Source organism: Rhinocladiella mackenziei (genome assembly GCF_000835555.1).
Source record: "Rhinocladiella mackenziei CBS 650.93 unplaced genomic scaffold supercont1.2, whole genome shotgun sequence".
NCBI classification, from domain to species: Eukaryota; Fungi; Ascomycota; class Eurotiomycetes; order Chaetothyriales; family Herpotrichiellaceae; genus Rhinocladiella; species Rhinocladiella mackenziei.
The window spans coordinates 2394571-2410675 of NW_013550603.1; the positions used below are offsets into that span (position 1 = coordinate 2394571).

Here is a 16105-nt window from a genome sequence, read left to right on the forward strand (position 1 = left end):
AGGTGGAGGTGGAGAGACCTGGAGAGAGTAATGTGGATGTGGATGAGGAGCAAGGAGGTGAAAGGGAGGCGGAGGGGGCGACAACGATGACAAAAGAGGGCGATACGTGTTACGGGTACGGGTTCGAGGTACAGGTTGGTTGGATGGCGGGTTGGATTGATTCATGATTGACGGCACCCAGCTCGCCAATGGTTCGATCGGTTTGGTCAGATGGACAGAGGCTCTAGGAGACGAAGTTGAGCTGGCTGTGGGATGTACATGCAGAGGACCGGCAGGGAGGGAGGAGATACTTTGAGAAACGGTACGAGGGGGCGAAGACGCGAGCAGTAAGGTAGCGAAGGAGTAGCGAGTAAGGATGCAGCCGGCATTGCAGGTAGCGAGCTCGAGGTCGAGAGGGATTTGAGGCCATGAGATAGAAAACCACACTGGATGGATGATTGACGGAAGGGCGATTGCGGGGTAGACACAAGCAGAATGACGAAAAGACCTGCTCGAGAACCCGCGCACCACCGTTTTGATTCGCAGGGCCAGATAACGCAAAACGATAGGAGCCTGCTGGCCAGGCCATAAGAGACGACTAGTACAAGCGAGTAACAAACAAATTGTCAACCAGCATGTAGCTACTAGACTCTTTATAGCTCCTAGGACTAGTGGGAAAGCAGGTCACTGATGACCTGATGATGCTTGGTAAGAAAGAGCCAAACGCAGCCAAAGGGAAAAAAAATACCCTGCAGCACATCCCAGCGAGTCACAGCGCCCGTACCGGTCGGGTGCCGTAAACCATTTGGTACGCCGCCTCTGTACCTTCCGAGTACCTCCCGAGTTTCTTCAGAGTCCTAATTTCCTCGTACTGGTACTGCCATTAGTAAAGCAGTCCTCATGTCCTGCAAAGTACCCGGTACATCGTTTGACATGACGCCAATTTACCCCCTCACGATCATGTCCATGGTACAAACTACCACCGGCTCCACAACTCCTAAGATAACCACACCTCGAACCAAGACGATGGTGACGGCGAGGATGAGCGATCATGGATTCGGTCCGCTCAAGTGGCACTCCTCTCTTTTTCACTCCTCCTCTTCTCCCTCTCGTCTCTTGCGACAGCCAAAAAAAGCCTCTCTCGCCCCTCCATGCCAAAACAGGCAGTTCCCAAACGACCCCCCTCGTCAACCTCATCTCTCAAATCCTCCACACTCCAGCCCAGCCTGAAAGTCACTGCGACTTTGGGAAGACTTGTACGTGACTTGTCCACACTAACTCAAGCCATGGCGTCGTCGTGGTTGTTGGCAAATTCGGACAAATGATGCAGCTGTACAGATCGATCAATGGCATTCCTATACCACTCCTTTGGGGGGCCCGCATTGTCGTTGTAGGTCGGATACTCCGTTCTCAGCTTGCCCCTTTAGGCCAACCTACCTGATAAGGCCTGGTCATGCCTCGCTAGTGTTGTTTCCGAATACTTCGTCTTCGACCTCTTCGTCTTGCGAGCGCCACACTTTGCCTCTCCTCAAATGAAACACGCTCTTGGAAGTGTTGACAGCCGCCTGCGTCTGCTCCTTGCTCCCAGTCGCTGGTGCAGGGCATCACTGTAGCATCGATACTGCTGGGTGCTGTACCTTCTTGGATCCCCCTTGTCAACAATATCCAATCCACGCGATGGATATCCACCGGAAGTCGTTGCCCTTCCTGCACTTGCTCAATAGCAAAATCATTGGCAACATCACATATGAGGGTCGTGCTGAATAGGTCCTGGCCGACATCCTCCAGATTCACAAGCCACGTCGGTGCTGTCTCGCTTTCGGTTTCATCGTGGTAACCATGATCCCCAACTTCTGACCATTGATAGACTACCTGGCCCGCCAAGGAGACCCTACGTTGTCGGTCAACATTCAGGGCGCTCCTCGGTTTTGACAAAGGACGAATGTTTGGTGAAAAGATCCACCCAGTCCCTGATCAACTGGCCCGCTAATCTCGTGGAGAAATCCCCCGTCGCTCCAGACCCTCGTGCTGGATACAGCACAAGCGGCTTGGTTTTATCCCGAGTCGACATGACCAAAAACTCGATATTCATCCGCCACCAGACTCCCCTTGTTCAACAAGAAACAAGGAGGCAAAGCGAAGTCTCGCTTGACCCCATGTTGGTCAGTTCTGCTCCGGCCATGTCGATTTATTTCCCAACCCGTACCACTTCCACAAAGCGGCAAAGCCGGTGTTGCGGAGAGACAAGCCATGTTCGGCTTAATCCGTAGGGCGAGGACGTGTCGAAGGCCTTGATGTCGCTTATTTCTCTCTCTCCACTGCCAACCAGAGATCGTTCAATGTCGGTGGAAAACCAGGTTGTCAGAATGGATCCTTGAGGAGTAAATCAATCCAGTAAGAACTCCTGCTTCAACCTCAGCTCACAGACAACATTAGCCGCTCGGCCATTTGACATTACCTCTTGATTCAGACTCTGCATGTTGCAATTCAATCTCAAAATAACGCGTCCGCGTCCGAGCTGGCTCCTATCTTCAAAGAGATGAACTTTAACACCGTGTTGACTGCTCATCGCTCTACGAAATAACCGAGCATAATCCACAACCTGGTTTCGTCCTCTCAGAAATCCTTCTCGATCACACCATTCGCCCAGGAATGAATATCGCCACGCTTCCGCTCGACATCGTATTTCAAGGCTACTCCACTGACCGGCTTCGGTCGAATCTAGTCGAAGTTCTTCCGTGTCGACATGCTTTAGCATGTCACAGTCCAGCTGCCATATCAGGTGCTTGATGTATGGTGCACTAGGGTGGCCGTTGGTGACCGCGCTGGGCAATTTGCCTGCAAACACCTGAGTTAAGACATGAAAGGTCGTGTTGGCATAGAGCACGGGCCGGGCTTCGAGGAGGATAGTTCTGCTGACTCGTAAAAGTTGAGATGACCTTGGGACCTGGTTCTGCCGCTCGCTTTTCAGAGGCAGCAAGCACGAGCTATCATCGTCGTTCTTAGGCTCGATCACAGCCTTACCACAACCAAACACTAGACTATAGATGTCGAGGCGAATTTCGAGCGGTAGGTCGAGTAAGCCAGGCGCCATTGACTATCTCCAAGATATAATCGGGATCCAATTAAACAATGAGCGCAAGTGGATGTAAATGAATGTGCATGCCACGCCTAGCAGCGGCGTCGACTGGAGAACCCCGTCTTAGCCTTGTGAAAGACAAGAGATCTCGAAGGACGTAGTAGTACCAAGCCTGGAAAGTAGCAGTCCCCATCAGAAATGTGTATTGCCGGGGGGAACTGAGGGCAGATATTTTTTTTTTTTTTTTTCTTCAGTGGCATCAAAGGAGTTCCATTAAACCCATTCGGGTCGGAGGCGGAAGCCACGCCAGATAATTGCGAGGCTATCAATGATAAAACTTCGTAAGCCTTACTTTGGTGAGAAAATGCGCGCAACGTAAGCAAGCCACACCGTATCAAAAATTCCCCCGCTGACCCTGCATTTGCGCCGCCCGAGGCTCTTCCTTTGCCATACGGAGTAATTACCTTTGGTCTTTTGATCCATCTTGCCCGCTGAGTATCAGTAATTCAGTCTGAGCAACTTAGAGTGACTAACATGAACGAGACAAACTTGATGGGGCTGGGCTGACAAGAAATTGTCTCGGTCTGACCTCAAACGAAAGAGCCAGAAGATGTAGAGTCAAAAACCGTGGAGCTGGGCAGAAAGATGATGAAGGCGAGGGTGAGAACGGACCAGGAATTTTAGTGCCGAGTGGGTTTTCTCGTGTTGGTGCAGATTTTACGGTCAAGCCATCTCGCATCTTGCATTTGACGCACACCTTGCTAGAATGAATGCCCAATCTCGCAAATCGGCCGAATAAATGGAAAAGCCGTTCTATTATTTCCTATTCACACACCGACTGGGGGCTCTGGTGTGAGGATCGGGTTCTGCTCCTTCACTCGTCATCGGAAGCGTAGACTGATCCCGGATTCGCTTCTTCTAAGATAGGACCAGTCGTCCCGTCTGGTTCTGGGAGGCTTGTCCCCTCTGAAATCTCAATGCTGGAGACGAGTGCTTCCGTGGGAGCCGTGTGTAGAGAGAGTTCGTTGAACTCTTCATTAACATTCTTCGTCGACGATCCCGCTTCTTCCGAAGCAGATGATGCCAGAGAAGTCTCTGTGACCCGTGAAATGGAGGTGGTGACAGTAGCAGTTGAGATCGCGATTCTCGTCGCAGTGACCGTGGTGGTGAGAATTTCGGTTAATTGGGTCGAAACACTATTTGGCGCTGCAATATCTCCTTTCCCTGGAGCTTCTCTCCCCGTCAATGCGAAGAACAGAACCAGGGAACTCAAGACACCGGCCAAGAAATTCTTGTTGTCTCGAAAGAAATGCTTCGCGTAAGCTACCATCACTGTCGGCACATCGTGGCCGACAGGCATTGGATGTGGTATCGCTGTCACTGGCTCTGTCGTTGCTCCAGGTCCTTCGTATAATCCATCGAGCTCGACCTGACTTGCAAGCCTTCCAGCATCTCCGTATTCATCGCGTTCATGAGCACTCGGGACCTTGGCTGCTTGAAAGTCGTTAGGGGAGTCCACCGGTCCCGTTTCAAGACGAGAAGTTTCGAGAAGAGGAAGTCTCGCCTCTAGACCACGTCTGAGATCTTCGGGAAGCCAGACTCGAACTTCAACATCAACTTTTTCCATTTCCTGCCACGCAGCCCCCCACGCTCCTGCTCGCATGAGTCCATTGGCAGCAAATACCTTAATTTCCCATTTGCGATTAACTTCATCTGCTCGTAGTCGACGACCGCAATCAGGACATTTGATATCATTTGGCAGATCCATCTCACCCTCATCTTCGGTATGACTGCCACTTTCGAAGCCGCTATCGCCACCTTTGCCATCATTTCGAAAGAAGTGATTGTGCCGAATCCTAGGAACTTGCAGTTCCAAGCTCTCTAGGAGGCGCTCTTCAAGAAGCTCGTAATCTTCTCGAGGGTGCGGTATGAGTATCCCCCTTGTTCGCACCTCCGTGTCTCCAACTAGTTTGTCTCGTAATGCAATCCACCGATCCCTGTATTCCTCGGGTAAAAATTCACTCAGTAGAGAGTCTTCATGGGGAGTCGATTGTAGCAGCAGGGTTGGTGGTAATAGCGTGCAGTGAAGGAGCACCAGTGGGAACTCTTTCTTGAGGTTACTGCTCGCTTTCTGGCCTGAACCTCGGCGAGGCCGCCCCGATCGTTTTGCGGGAGAGGTCTGGGTGGAACAAGAGCTTCGATGGCTGTAGGATGACATTTGTGATCCGCTGCGTCTGTGATGTCTCCAAACGCTATGAGTATCACTGAAAACTTCGTCTCGCATTTGCAACGCCCTGACACTGCTTGGATGGCGAAACACCGAATGATACTCTCTTGCGCTCCTGGGCGACGTCATTGCGTAGTCTGTCCCCCCGAATGGCTCAAATGTAGACGTCTCCCCCGAGCCACGTTTTGAAGGTGTTCTTGGACTTCCATATCGGCCTTGTTCCGGAGGTAGATTTGGCGACACTGAGACTGGGAAGGAGGAGATTGAGGAGCATCCCGAGATGCGTCGATCGACATCTAAGAAATCGTTTTCGAGTGCAGGCTCTGCCACCAAAACATCTTCTGATTCTGCACTTGAAGTACTCTCATCGTAAACCGCGCCAGAAAAATTATAGTCGTGAGGCTGCGAGGGATCCGTTGGTGGTGGAGCTGGTGGAGGAGAGACCGACTGCTGCCGGAGGGAAAGTGGTGACGACTGTTGGTATGTGAAGTCTCTTGCCTCCACAGACTGTGGAGGAGGCGAGGAGGGAGACGGCATCAGTCTGGAATTAAGAACTATGTGAGATGCGTAATACGTTCCTTGCGCAGGACGTAGAGGTGGTGAATTCTTCAGGATGGTGATGCGAATGTACTGGTGTTTTTATCCGAGGGTTGCGTAGGGCAACACTGCGCGTCATTTCCACGAGATCACGTGATTTCAATTTGACCGGTAAACCCAACTACCCACAGAGTTGACCTTGCTTTTGATTCAATGTATCCAATCAATAAATGTATCGGAAGTTGGGGTTCTCCCGGTCGGTAAGATCATCAAATGCGTGCACATAGTGTTCATCCTTGGCCTCCCGAATCCCAGCAGACGCCAACGCGTCTTTCTTGCGGTTCTGACGTACGAGTTGGAACCGAAGGAAGACTATGACCAATACCAGCAGGACGTAACAACCCATGTGCGTTGCGAATGCAATGAAGTAGCGTGGTGCATCATAGGACAGAAAGACCTGGGGACCTGGCAACAACAGAGTCAGCACAACTAACTGGTTCGAAAACCCGGGCGGCCCTTCGACATACCGATTGCATTGCCGGTGCACCAGGATACAAAATTCATGGTCACCACGATAGTTTTCTTAGTCTGACCGCCGATATTCCTAGAGATCATACTCATGGCCAGGGTTTGGGCCGCCCAGAACGAGAGCACAATGTAATAGCTGATGAGAAGACCGACTTTCGTGGCAGTATCGCGGTTCTCCACGCTCATAAGCACAATGGTCCCCACGAAGGACCTAGTGTTAAGTTAGCCATGGTCGAAACCAAGTGGAGGTTAACAGAGATCCTACGGTATGACAAATAATCCCATGACCAAACAGTTTTGGCCAGTCCTTTTGACGAGCCACGTCGAGCTGAGTAGAATTATGATAATTACGGCACCGAGCACCATGGCGAGAAGTTGCGTTTGAAGCACAGTGAAATCAAATCCTGGGGCAGTCAGTCCGTGCAATTTGGTCTTCTCCTGACGCGAGTTCTCTCATACCGGTGATAATGATGTTTGCGAAGGCACCCAGCCCCGAAGTTGGAAGAGTGGTGCAGATGGCGATGAGGCAGTAGCAGTAGGTCTGAGGATCGAGAAACGCCTCTTTGACTTGTTCTGGCCTGAATTTCTTGTTTTGTAACCCAGTCTGATTGCTGCGGACCCTCTCGACCATCAATCTTTTATCCTCTTCTGAAAAGCACTTGGCTTTCATCGGGCTATCTGGCAGCCAATAGCCGACGAAGAGTCCCCAAAGAACGGAAAGGCAACCGTAGGCAATGAAGATTGCTTGCCATGATTTAAGAGGTCCGGACTCGATCAAAGTAAAGCAGTAGGCCAAGAGACCACCCACGATTTGTTGTCCTCCGTTCATCATGTACCAATATGTGACTGTTTCCGCTTGTTCTTCTCGCTTGTACCACATGCTGCTCAGGACCAGGAAACTGGGCTGGCAGACAGCTTCGAAAATTCCGAGCAGTGTTCTCAACGTAACCAGAGCAGTAAAGTTCTTAGCGACAGAGTGAAGAGCGAGAATGGCGCCCCATAGGCAGATGTTCAGACTGAGATATTTGGCAATTGGAACTCTTTGAATCGTCCAGTTGGTAGGATATTCCACGATCAACACGGCAATGTAGATACACGTGGTTAGCCAGGAGTACTGAAGCCCCGTTCAGTCATTTCTCTTGACAGTCATAAACAGTCTCACCTGCTGAGCATGTAGACCAAGGTCTTCTCGAATCCCCATTATTGAGGCAAAGGACATGGTCCCCTTGTCGAGAGTTTGAAGAAAATACGTTGGGACCATGATAGCAAGAACACGCATGTCAATCATTCTCCTCAATCGTTTGTTCTCTGCCTCAGAGATCTCAACACGTCCAGTGCTGGCATACTTCGCAACATCTTTGTCGATTCGGTCAAAGTCCATAAAATCTTTGTGCGGTTCGCTTCCTCCAGACATGACTCTCTCGACTTGTGCGACATCGTCCTGTTCGGCAATTTCTTTCTCCGAGGTCTTTGTCCCCTCTTGAGAAGGTACCGACTCTGTGACAATGTGGTCTGAGCCAGCCATACTGGTCAATAAGAGAGCTTGAGAGTGGCCTCGAGACAATGACTGACCGAATTGTAATTATAGGAATCCTCCAGACGCACAACAAGTGGAGGGATATCCTTATATAGTTTGATTTCAGTCTTTCGGTACATTCAAAGAAAGAGAATTCGGTGGAGGACCGACCGAGGAGGCTACGGGGATCAAGACGTGGGTGAAAGAAAGGGCAAGGAGAAGCATCCCTGGGTAGCGCAAAACCATAGGGGCACCTCCGGGATTTACCCCAGAAAAGGGAAGCCCCCGTATTGAAGTCCCCCCCACAGGGTATCCCCACGGTTTGTCCGGCTGATCTTGTGCCGGATTTGGTTCATCGATAAAGCATCAATCGAAACTATGTCGAGACCATTTCTTAGCTTCAGACACCCGCAACACATCATCTCGGCGTATCTCGGTGTATATTGAAGCGCGCTGTGGTAAAAAGGCCATCAAAGTCGCCTAAGCATAAAAGGGGTTTTGGATACGAGTGCCGAAATGAAGTAAAGAGAGAGCTGGCAGTAAAGATGCCGTCGCCCTTGACAGTGGAAGGACTGAGTGCCGAAGACGTCCGTGGCAAGATTGATCTTCTCATCAACAACCTTGTCAACATCAAGGACGATACGGGCCGCTTTCTGCTGAAATTGCCCGATGGGCGTATAATCGACACAAAGGGATGGAATGATTGGGAATGGACTCACGGTATAGGCCTCTATGGCCTATATCAATACCATGCTTTGACTTCCTCTCCCACACCCCTGCAGATCATTAAGGACTGGTTTACCGCAAGATTAGCGAAGGGGACCACCAAGAACGTCAACACCATGGCCGTATTTCTGACACTCGCCTATGTCTACGAGGAAACTGACGATCGTAGCTGTATCCCTTGGCTGGATCAATGGGCAGAATGGGCCATGTATGAGCTACCGCGAACAACTTTTGGCGGGATGCAGCATCTAACGTATCTGGACGAAAACCATCATCAGCTTTGGGACGACACTCTCATGATGACAGTTATGCCACTGGCTAAGATCGGAAAATTGTTGAATCGGCCGCATTATATTGAGGAGGCCAAGCGACAGTTCTTGTTGCATATCCAATATCTTTATGATCCCCTGACGGGACTTTTCTTCCACGGTTGGCAATTTGATGAAAAGGCACCAGGTGGACTCGGTCACAATTTTGCTCGAGCTAGATGGGCCCGAGGGAATAGCTGGCTGACCATCGCCATTCCTGATTTTATCGAACTTCTGGAACTCGCACCAGATGATGGCCTCAGATTGTACCTGGTTAATGTATTGGAAGCCCAAAGTAGAGCTCTGCGAAAATTGCAGACATCTGATGGGATGTGGCGGACATTGCTTGATGTTCCAGAAACTGAAGGCAGTTATTTGGAGGCCTCTGCTACGGCAGGATTTGCTTATGGTTTGTTGAAGTCGGTCCGAAAACGATACATCTCCAAGGATTACCAGGAGGTTGCGATGAAAGCAGTCAAAGCTGTCATTCAGAGGATCAGTGATGATGGAGAGTTGAAAGATGTCAGTTTTGGTACCGCCATGGGAAAGAACTTGAAGCATTATATCGATATCGAGAGAACCAGCATGCCGTATGGTCAAGCGATGGCAATGATGGCTTTGGTCGAGTTTTTGAGAGTATACGTATAATATAGAGCAATTCCTAAACAGTTGATTTTCCAGACGCCACAACATCCCCATATGGATTCGCTACAGGATCCCAGTATTCGTCGAGCTGTTGTCTCCAGGCGGATTGTCTTCTTGGTAGAGGAAATATGAGCACTGATAAGTTGCCAAAGAGGATAAACGTTCAATGAAACAGGCTGGCCTGTTGGAGACTAAGAAAGTCACTTCGAGACCAGCATGCGGACCGGCTTCTTTGATCGGGTGCTCGATGTGTTGCATGTTGCTATCTTCTCAGATATCGCGATGCCCATAAGGTGGCGCCATCGGAACAACAAATCGAAAGAGAAATTGACAAAGCCAGAAGAGTTCCATCTATGTTTCTAGCTGCCCAAATTTATAGCCTTCCTCGTGAGAGGAGAGAACCACCGTCGGTCGTGATGACGGCGCCATTGATATGGGATGCCGCTCTGCTGGACAAGAAAACAACCAGTCCAGCAATATCTTCGGGCTGTCCAAGTCTCTTGTTTGGTACTTCAGCTGCCAATGCAGCCCGTCCACCTTGTAGTTCCATCAAGCCCGAAGCCATCTTGGTCGGATAAAAACCGGGTGCAACGGCGTTCGTGACGATTCCCCTTGGGCCCAGCTCGACGGCGAGATTCTTCGCCAGATGGATAACGGCCGCTTTGGACACCGAATATGCATATGTGGCATTCTCTCCCAATGTTCCCACACCGAGACCGGCGACGCTGGCGGTCACGATGACTCTGCTGGGGTTGACCGTGCTGGCCCTCTTCTTCAACAAAGGCTCGAATTTCTGAACGGTGTAAAAGACGCTCTTAACATTCAAATCCATGACCTTGCTAAACGCGCTTTCGGGATGGGTCTCGAATGGAGCACCCCACGTAGCTCCGGCATTTGCGAAAAGGATATCGACATGGTCTGTGGTCTTCGCAACTTCGGCGGCCAGACGCTCAATCTCGGATATTTTGGAGGAATCGGCAGGAATTGAGATAGCCACTGCGCCAGGACGTTTATTAGGGAGCGCATTGAGGGCGGCAACTGCTTCTTCACAAGCTTTGGCTTTCCGGGAGGTGATATATACTTTTGAGCAGCCAGCTTGGAGAAAGCTATACTACCAGATCAGCATACGGCATGGAACCAGGATATGTTTGGTTTACCCAGAAGCGACATTCAGACCCAGGCCCCGGCTACCACCTGTTACGACAGCAACCTTGCCCTCAAGGCTGAAAATGGTCTCAAAATCCTTGAGGTCGACATCTTGCTGAGCGACACTCATTTTCACGGTCGTTTTGCAATTAGCAGCGGGCTTTGAATACAAGAGAGAGATCCCATCAGAGAACAACAAAATACCGTCTCTACAGCACGAGCAGAGGAGACAGCTCTGCAATATACGAGATAAAATAGCCGAAAACTCCCTGGAAAAGATAACTCAGAACTCCCCGGGGAAAATTGGAGCGCACCGGTCGACAGCCGAGGTACAGTACTTTGGCATCTACCGTGATAAACACCTTCTTTGGGAAAAGTGTCAGATAGTCTTCGGAGAAGTTGACCCTGAGTTTGCAGGGGACAGCAAACTCGACCTTGAACAGAATGTCCTTTACATCCAAAGCGTTTCAAGCCATCTCGCAGGATTCCTGATCGTCTTTTTGGGTTGTTCTTGATGCATCTGGGTTTGCAGGTCGGTGCCAAAGTTGCAAGTAGCCTTGCAACCACGTGATCATTGTCGTTTGTTGATGTAGCGGCGGGAAGAGAACGTATGAGCTAACCAGAACTCTCTGCTGGGGTGGCCGCTTTACTTATAAATGTTCCGTGAATCTAGAGTCCTTGGCAGAAATCCACACGTTATCCAAATTAACAGCTGGAATCCACCCTTCCAAGCGCTTCTGGATAACCGCAGCCCTAGAGGACATTTATGAGATTCGAAATGGCCGCCAGCAACAAGGTGAAATTCGAGATAGACCCCGAACTTGCGGCGGTAGGTTTCCTCAGACAGGCGTCTTGATAGTCAACATATGGAAGAAGCATGGTCAACCCAAATTCCTCTATCCCCGAGCGGATGCCATTGTCGAATCGCGGCGCCTACATGGCTCAAGGAAACTCACGTTTCATGAAGAGTGCTTTGGTCAAACAGACTTTGGGGGATGCCTCACAACGGAAATGGACCGAGGAAGACAGACCCATCATCGTGCGAGATGGCACCCCGATCACAATTCGAATATACCGCCCCATATCTGCTTCCGGCCGTCGTCCCGTCATGGTCTTCGCACATAGTGGCGGATGGTTTATGGGAGGACTTGACACAGACCAATTTGAATGTCCACTTTCCATGTATGAAGCGCAACATTATTATCGTTCGTGTCGCTTATCGCCTCGCCCCTGGATTCTCCTCTCTAACTGGCCTCTACGATGTCATGGGTAAGCACACTGTGAGAATTTTATTTCCGGCTAACCATCACAAGTGGAGACCTCTCCAAGGGTTTTCTCACTGGAGGCGTCTCAGCGGGCGCAAATTTGACGACAATGGCCGGTTTTCTTTGCGAGAGAGGATGAGCTCCGGCCTGCCCTCACCGGACATCTCGTCATTTGCACAGGCTGGGCCCATCAATACACCAACCAGGAAGGACAATCCATTAATCTGTTTCTAGATCAATTGGAGATGGGCAGTTGGGAGACATACAAAACGTCCCGGTGGCGAATCGGGCCGTGAATCAAATCTACGCAGGTAAGATACCTAGAACTTGTGGCCGCCCTTCTGCCTATGATGACTTAGATTTGGCGAATTGTGATACCACCTCACTTGAGTTCACAGTCTTGACCCGGAAGGACTTATCAAGAATGGGACCCCTTTTTCCACCAAATTGCAGGGATGGATATGTGGGAAGGACAGTGCTCTTTTCTACTGCGACCTGGTGAAAAAGGCTGGTGGTGCCGTCAAGGCCGAAGTATACCCTGGCGTACTTTCTGGGCAATTTATCCCCAAATGTCCATTAACAAGAAATTTGCTCGGGACATGGTAAATGGGGTGGACTGGCTGCTGAGTCAGACAAACGACAAATCTCCTATCTCACGACTCTAGAAGGCACGAAGACAGTCACTACTTCCGAGGTGAGTTTCAGCCAGTCTAATGCGTTTTTCGCATAATTTCACCAAGAAAGCGATTGTTGTTTGCTTCGAGGACAGCACGTTGGTGCAACTTTGATCTGATCTGTGGGAATCGCAATTGGAGATCCTTGTGTACACTCCTTTCGGCCTCGCCCTACCGATACATTTTCCTTGTTGGGATCACCTGTCCTAATCAGTGGAACCATTTCAGATGCTTCTCTCCTCAAATGAAGTCCCAGAGATTGTTGGTGGCATCTTCCCAATCTCGGGATTCGGGTGCTGTCACTTTTCGGATCAAGCGGCAGGATGGCATGAGTATATGTTACTTCAGCGACAAGCTTCCGCCCTCACCTCATATCGTCCGATTCAGTTGAGGAAATCTTTACATACACGTTGAACCAAGCCGACCTTTGTATTCTAGCTTCCTCCGCGTCTTGAATTTGATCAAAATTTTTGAGATTGGATCTTGAAACCCTATCGAGCATTACCCTCACTTCTCCTGCTGAAATCCTCTCACACACGATGTGGACTCTCTTTATCCGTTTTCTCCGTTGGTCCTTGTTACCGTCTTCTTCATGTCTCCTGCTGCCATCAACATCAACTCATCTTCCTCTCTTTTGCCTTTTCTCTCTCTATCAATCATCATGGCTTGCCTCGTCATCCCTCTCTCCATTCTCTTGGTCCTTACCATTATGACCACCACCCACCCAATCCAAGCTCAAGTTACCATCGACCCAACCTCGCCAACATCCACAGCCATACCGACAACCACAACCACTGGCGACGCTGTCTGCGGCACCAGCGCCAGTGATTGGCGCATGAGTCCTCCAACCGCAATGCTCCTGGCGTCGATATTCTGCAACGACCTGTACCAGCCCGGCAACTTCCCCGCCAGAGGTAGGCTACAACGCCCGCGTCAGCTTGATCTCGAACTGAATATTTAAACTGACAGCCATAAAACAGGAAAAATCTTCAACTCAACTCACTATCCGACGGAGTTGAGTCCTTCCGCCGGCTCACCGAACTACACAGCCATGGAACTCTCTGGCCTCATTGTCTCGATGTGGCTGAGTCGCGCCAACACGACTGTCATCGACGGCGTCGAGTACATCCACGGCACGGACGAGCAGTGCGCGCGTGACAATTGTACAGCAGGCTTCGAGAGCGCGATTGATTTATGTCTGTCTATCTCCTCTCCTCCCCTCTTCGTTTCCCACTACCCACCTATGCCCCTGGTTAATCATAACATTCACGCGGATTGACACATCTAGGCCAATATAACTCCCACTATGTCGGCGGGATCAACTTCTTCCTGAGCGATTGCGGTATCTACCAGATCCACATCGCTAATTGCAGCGGGAATTGGCTCGATCCGGACTGTGATCGATGGCATATCTTGCATCCGGGTGTCGGGTTGAGTAAGAACGAGAGTCTTGTGGGGGCGGCGCCGCCTAAGCCCTTGACAGCAACGAGGAGAACGAGTACGGATAGCGTCAACCTGAGCGACACAGACACGTACACAGAGACAGAGACTAATGCTCTACACTAGCAATAACGTGTTCAAGGAGTGTGAAGAGATAGACTTAAGGGGGCTGGAATACTAGTCATGGGGGAGGGTATTGGAAACTCCGAGCGATGTAGCTGAATTTGACATTGAGATTGAAATTCCAATGCACTGGAGGCCGGGGGAAAGAGGTGCACACACATCAACAGCGACATTTTCTAAGCTCAAGTTGAGGCAACAATGACAAGGAAGCACGACATGTCATCCTCGGCTTTTTGGCCAACAGACACATCTTGCAAGTTTTGCTCATAAAATTTCTTTGATTTTGTTTTAAGGTTTGAGGAGAATCGGACTTCGAGCTAGCTGGGCAGACAAACGGGTGCAGATTTTTCCAATGAGGACTATGGCATATGGCGAACCTTTATAGTATGATAATATCATATCCCACCATACCATTTCACCGCCTGCATGGTTAGACAAGCCGGCCCTCTATCCAAAATTGAGCCTTTTTGAACTGGACCACAGACCAGACAAGTAGACAGAGTAGACGAAGACCACAACCAACATCACAAGGCTCACTTGCACCATTGAAGGGAGGAGACGATTTGCATCCGTTCCCACAATAATTGATCCAATCCAGAGTAGTTCCGGGATTTTTGGGGGGGAGAAGACTCCATTTCGATTTTCGACGAGGACGGCCCAGCGGCGTCTGTCAGTCATTGATAACGAGTCCCGGATCATTCTCACTTGTAGGGACCGTGCCGGTAGAATTCCATCTCCCCGCTTAACTATTAAGAATTTGTCGGAGTGAGCGAGAGCCGGACGAGGCTGACTCCATAGAAGGAAATTCCCACCACAGTAGTAGTGCTTAGTCTTTGTATAACACAAACCGTACATAGCACTAGTCGGAAATGTACCTCATGGTCTGGCCTCGGGACCTCGTCGTCATCAGTGTCTGGAGAGAAATTTCGCCATCAGCATAAAAATTGGATGTCTTCCAGGCAGATTCCACCATAGCCGTTCTCGGCAGCAAGATTTTAGAGAAGAACTCCAGTCTGGCCGAACAATTTTGGGAGTATGATGCACGGGGTTTGGGCAAGGTTTTATGGTTTGTCGAAATTTCCGAAACCCAAGGCATACCCCATCCCGAATGAAAATGCTCGATGAGGTTGAATATATCCTGGCTGAATGTGGTGGTGATCCTCCCGAAGAACCAGACTGGAAACGACTGTTTGGGTCCAATGTTGCAAGAGCAGACACCGATACCATAAGAGAGAAGATTCGAGTTCAAGAGGCAAAGCGGCATTTGACCTGGGTCCTTGTTGCGTGAGTGATATTCTACCTTACTCATCTAACTTGTAGTTGACCACCATCTTGCCCAGTCTGAGGGTTCAAGCGGAAATTCAGAATGCAGAGAAACCAAACGGCGGCGTTGACATCTCCGTTCTGCTGTCTCAAACGTGGGTGAATTCTGCCTCGCATGAAGCCATGAGACAGTACATCAATACATTGGTAACCAGTTAGCAAAAAGTTATCTCGTGAAGAAGGATGGTTTGATCATGGCGCCGAGTTCCTTGAATCAACGTGATCCTGCGTTTTGGGAACACAAAAATGACCCCGTCTGCCGACACTTGGTACGTAGAGAGGTTTCTGAGGCGTGATCCAGGCGCCCGGAATGGATTCGTTTAGTACTTCAGAGATCTCTGGGAAATTCTTTCCTTTCGGTGCACGTACGCATATTTGGCCCGGTCGTGTTAATTTGACGTACGATTTGTGGAATATTTTGGGCACAGACAACAAAGGTTATCTTCTGGCATGGGGGAAGGGGGTCCTTCCAGATTTCCAAAAATTAGGCAGCCATATGCCGGCAATGGAACTCTGACTATGGAAGGAGACATTCGCGTGTAAATGAGGAGAAGATGATCTTCATCCGTGTCACACCGGCTTCAGTAAT

General features: G+C 50.0%; 7 protein-coding genes across 7 annotated transcripts; 3 read left to right on the top strand and 4 right to left on the bottom strand.

Moving 5' to 3' along the window:
* Window positions 1–1440: 1440 nt before the first annotated feature.
* On the bottom strand, window positions 1441–3073 carry Z518_02663 (uncharacterized protein; the record flags this gene model as incomplete). The annotated part of the gene is made up of 2 exons (XM_013419690.1): window positions 1441–1870; window positions 2619–3073. The coding sequence occupies 2 exons, from the start codon at window positions 3071–3073 to the stop codon at window positions 1441–1443; spliced, it is 885 nt and encodes a 294-aa protein (XP_013275144.1).
* Window positions 3074–3932: 859 nt separating this feature from the next.
* Window positions 3933–5822, bottom strand: Z518_02664 (uncharacterized protein; the record flags this gene model as incomplete). The annotated part of the gene is made up of 1 exon (XM_013419691.1): window positions 3933–5822. One exon carries the CDS (start codon window positions 5820–5822, stop codon window positions 3933–3935), a length of 1890 nt encoding a protein of 629 aa, XP_013275145.1.
* Window positions 5823–6045: 223 nt separating this feature from the next.
* Z518_02665 (uncharacterized protein) lies at window positions 6046–7875 on the bottom strand (the record flags this gene model as incomplete). The annotated part of the gene is made up of 5 exons (XM_013419692.1): window positions 6046–6287; window positions 6350–6561; window positions 6616–6754; window positions 6810–7464; window positions 7513–7875. 5 exons carry the CDS (start codon window positions 7873–7875, stop codon window positions 6046–6048), a joined length of 1611 nt encoding a protein of 536 aa, XP_013275146.1.
* A 536-nt stretch (window positions 7876–8411) lies between these two features.
* On the top strand, window positions 8412–9548 carry Z518_02666 (uncharacterized protein; the record flags this gene model as incomplete). Its single annotated transcript, XM_013419693.1, has 1 exon — window positions 8412–9548. One exon carries the CDS (start codon window positions 8412–8414, stop codon window positions 9546–9548), a length of 1137 nt encoding a protein of 378 aa, XP_013275147.1.
* Window positions 9549–9918: 370 nt separating this feature from the next.
* Z518_02667 (uncharacterized protein) lies at window positions 9919–10821 on the bottom strand (the record flags this gene model as incomplete). The annotated part of the gene is made up of 2 exons (XM_013419694.1): window positions 9919–10651; window positions 10703–10821. 2 exons carry the CDS (start codon window positions 10819–10821, stop codon window positions 9919–9921), a joined length of 852 nt encoding a protein of 283 aa, XP_013275148.1.
* Window positions 10822–13291: 2470 nt separating this feature from the next.
* On the top strand, window positions 13292–14196 carry Z518_02668 (uncharacterized protein; the record flags this gene model as incomplete). The annotated part of the gene is made up of 3 exons (XM_013419695.1): window positions 13292–13544; window positions 13611–13826; window positions 13919–14196. 3 exons carry the CDS (start codon window positions 13292–13294, stop codon window positions 14194–14196), a joined length of 747 nt encoding a protein of 248 aa, XP_013275149.1.
* A 1105-nt stretch (window positions 14197–15301) lies between these two features.
* Window positions 15302–15675, top strand: Z518_02669 (uncharacterized protein; the record flags this gene model as incomplete). Its single annotated transcript, XM_013419696.1, has 2 exons — window positions 15302–15477; window positions 15534–15675. 2 exons carry the CDS (start codon window positions 15302–15304, stop codon window positions 15673–15675), a joined length of 318 nt encoding a protein of 105 aa, XP_013275150.1.
* Between the last annotated feature and the right edge of the window lie 430 nt (window positions 15676–16105).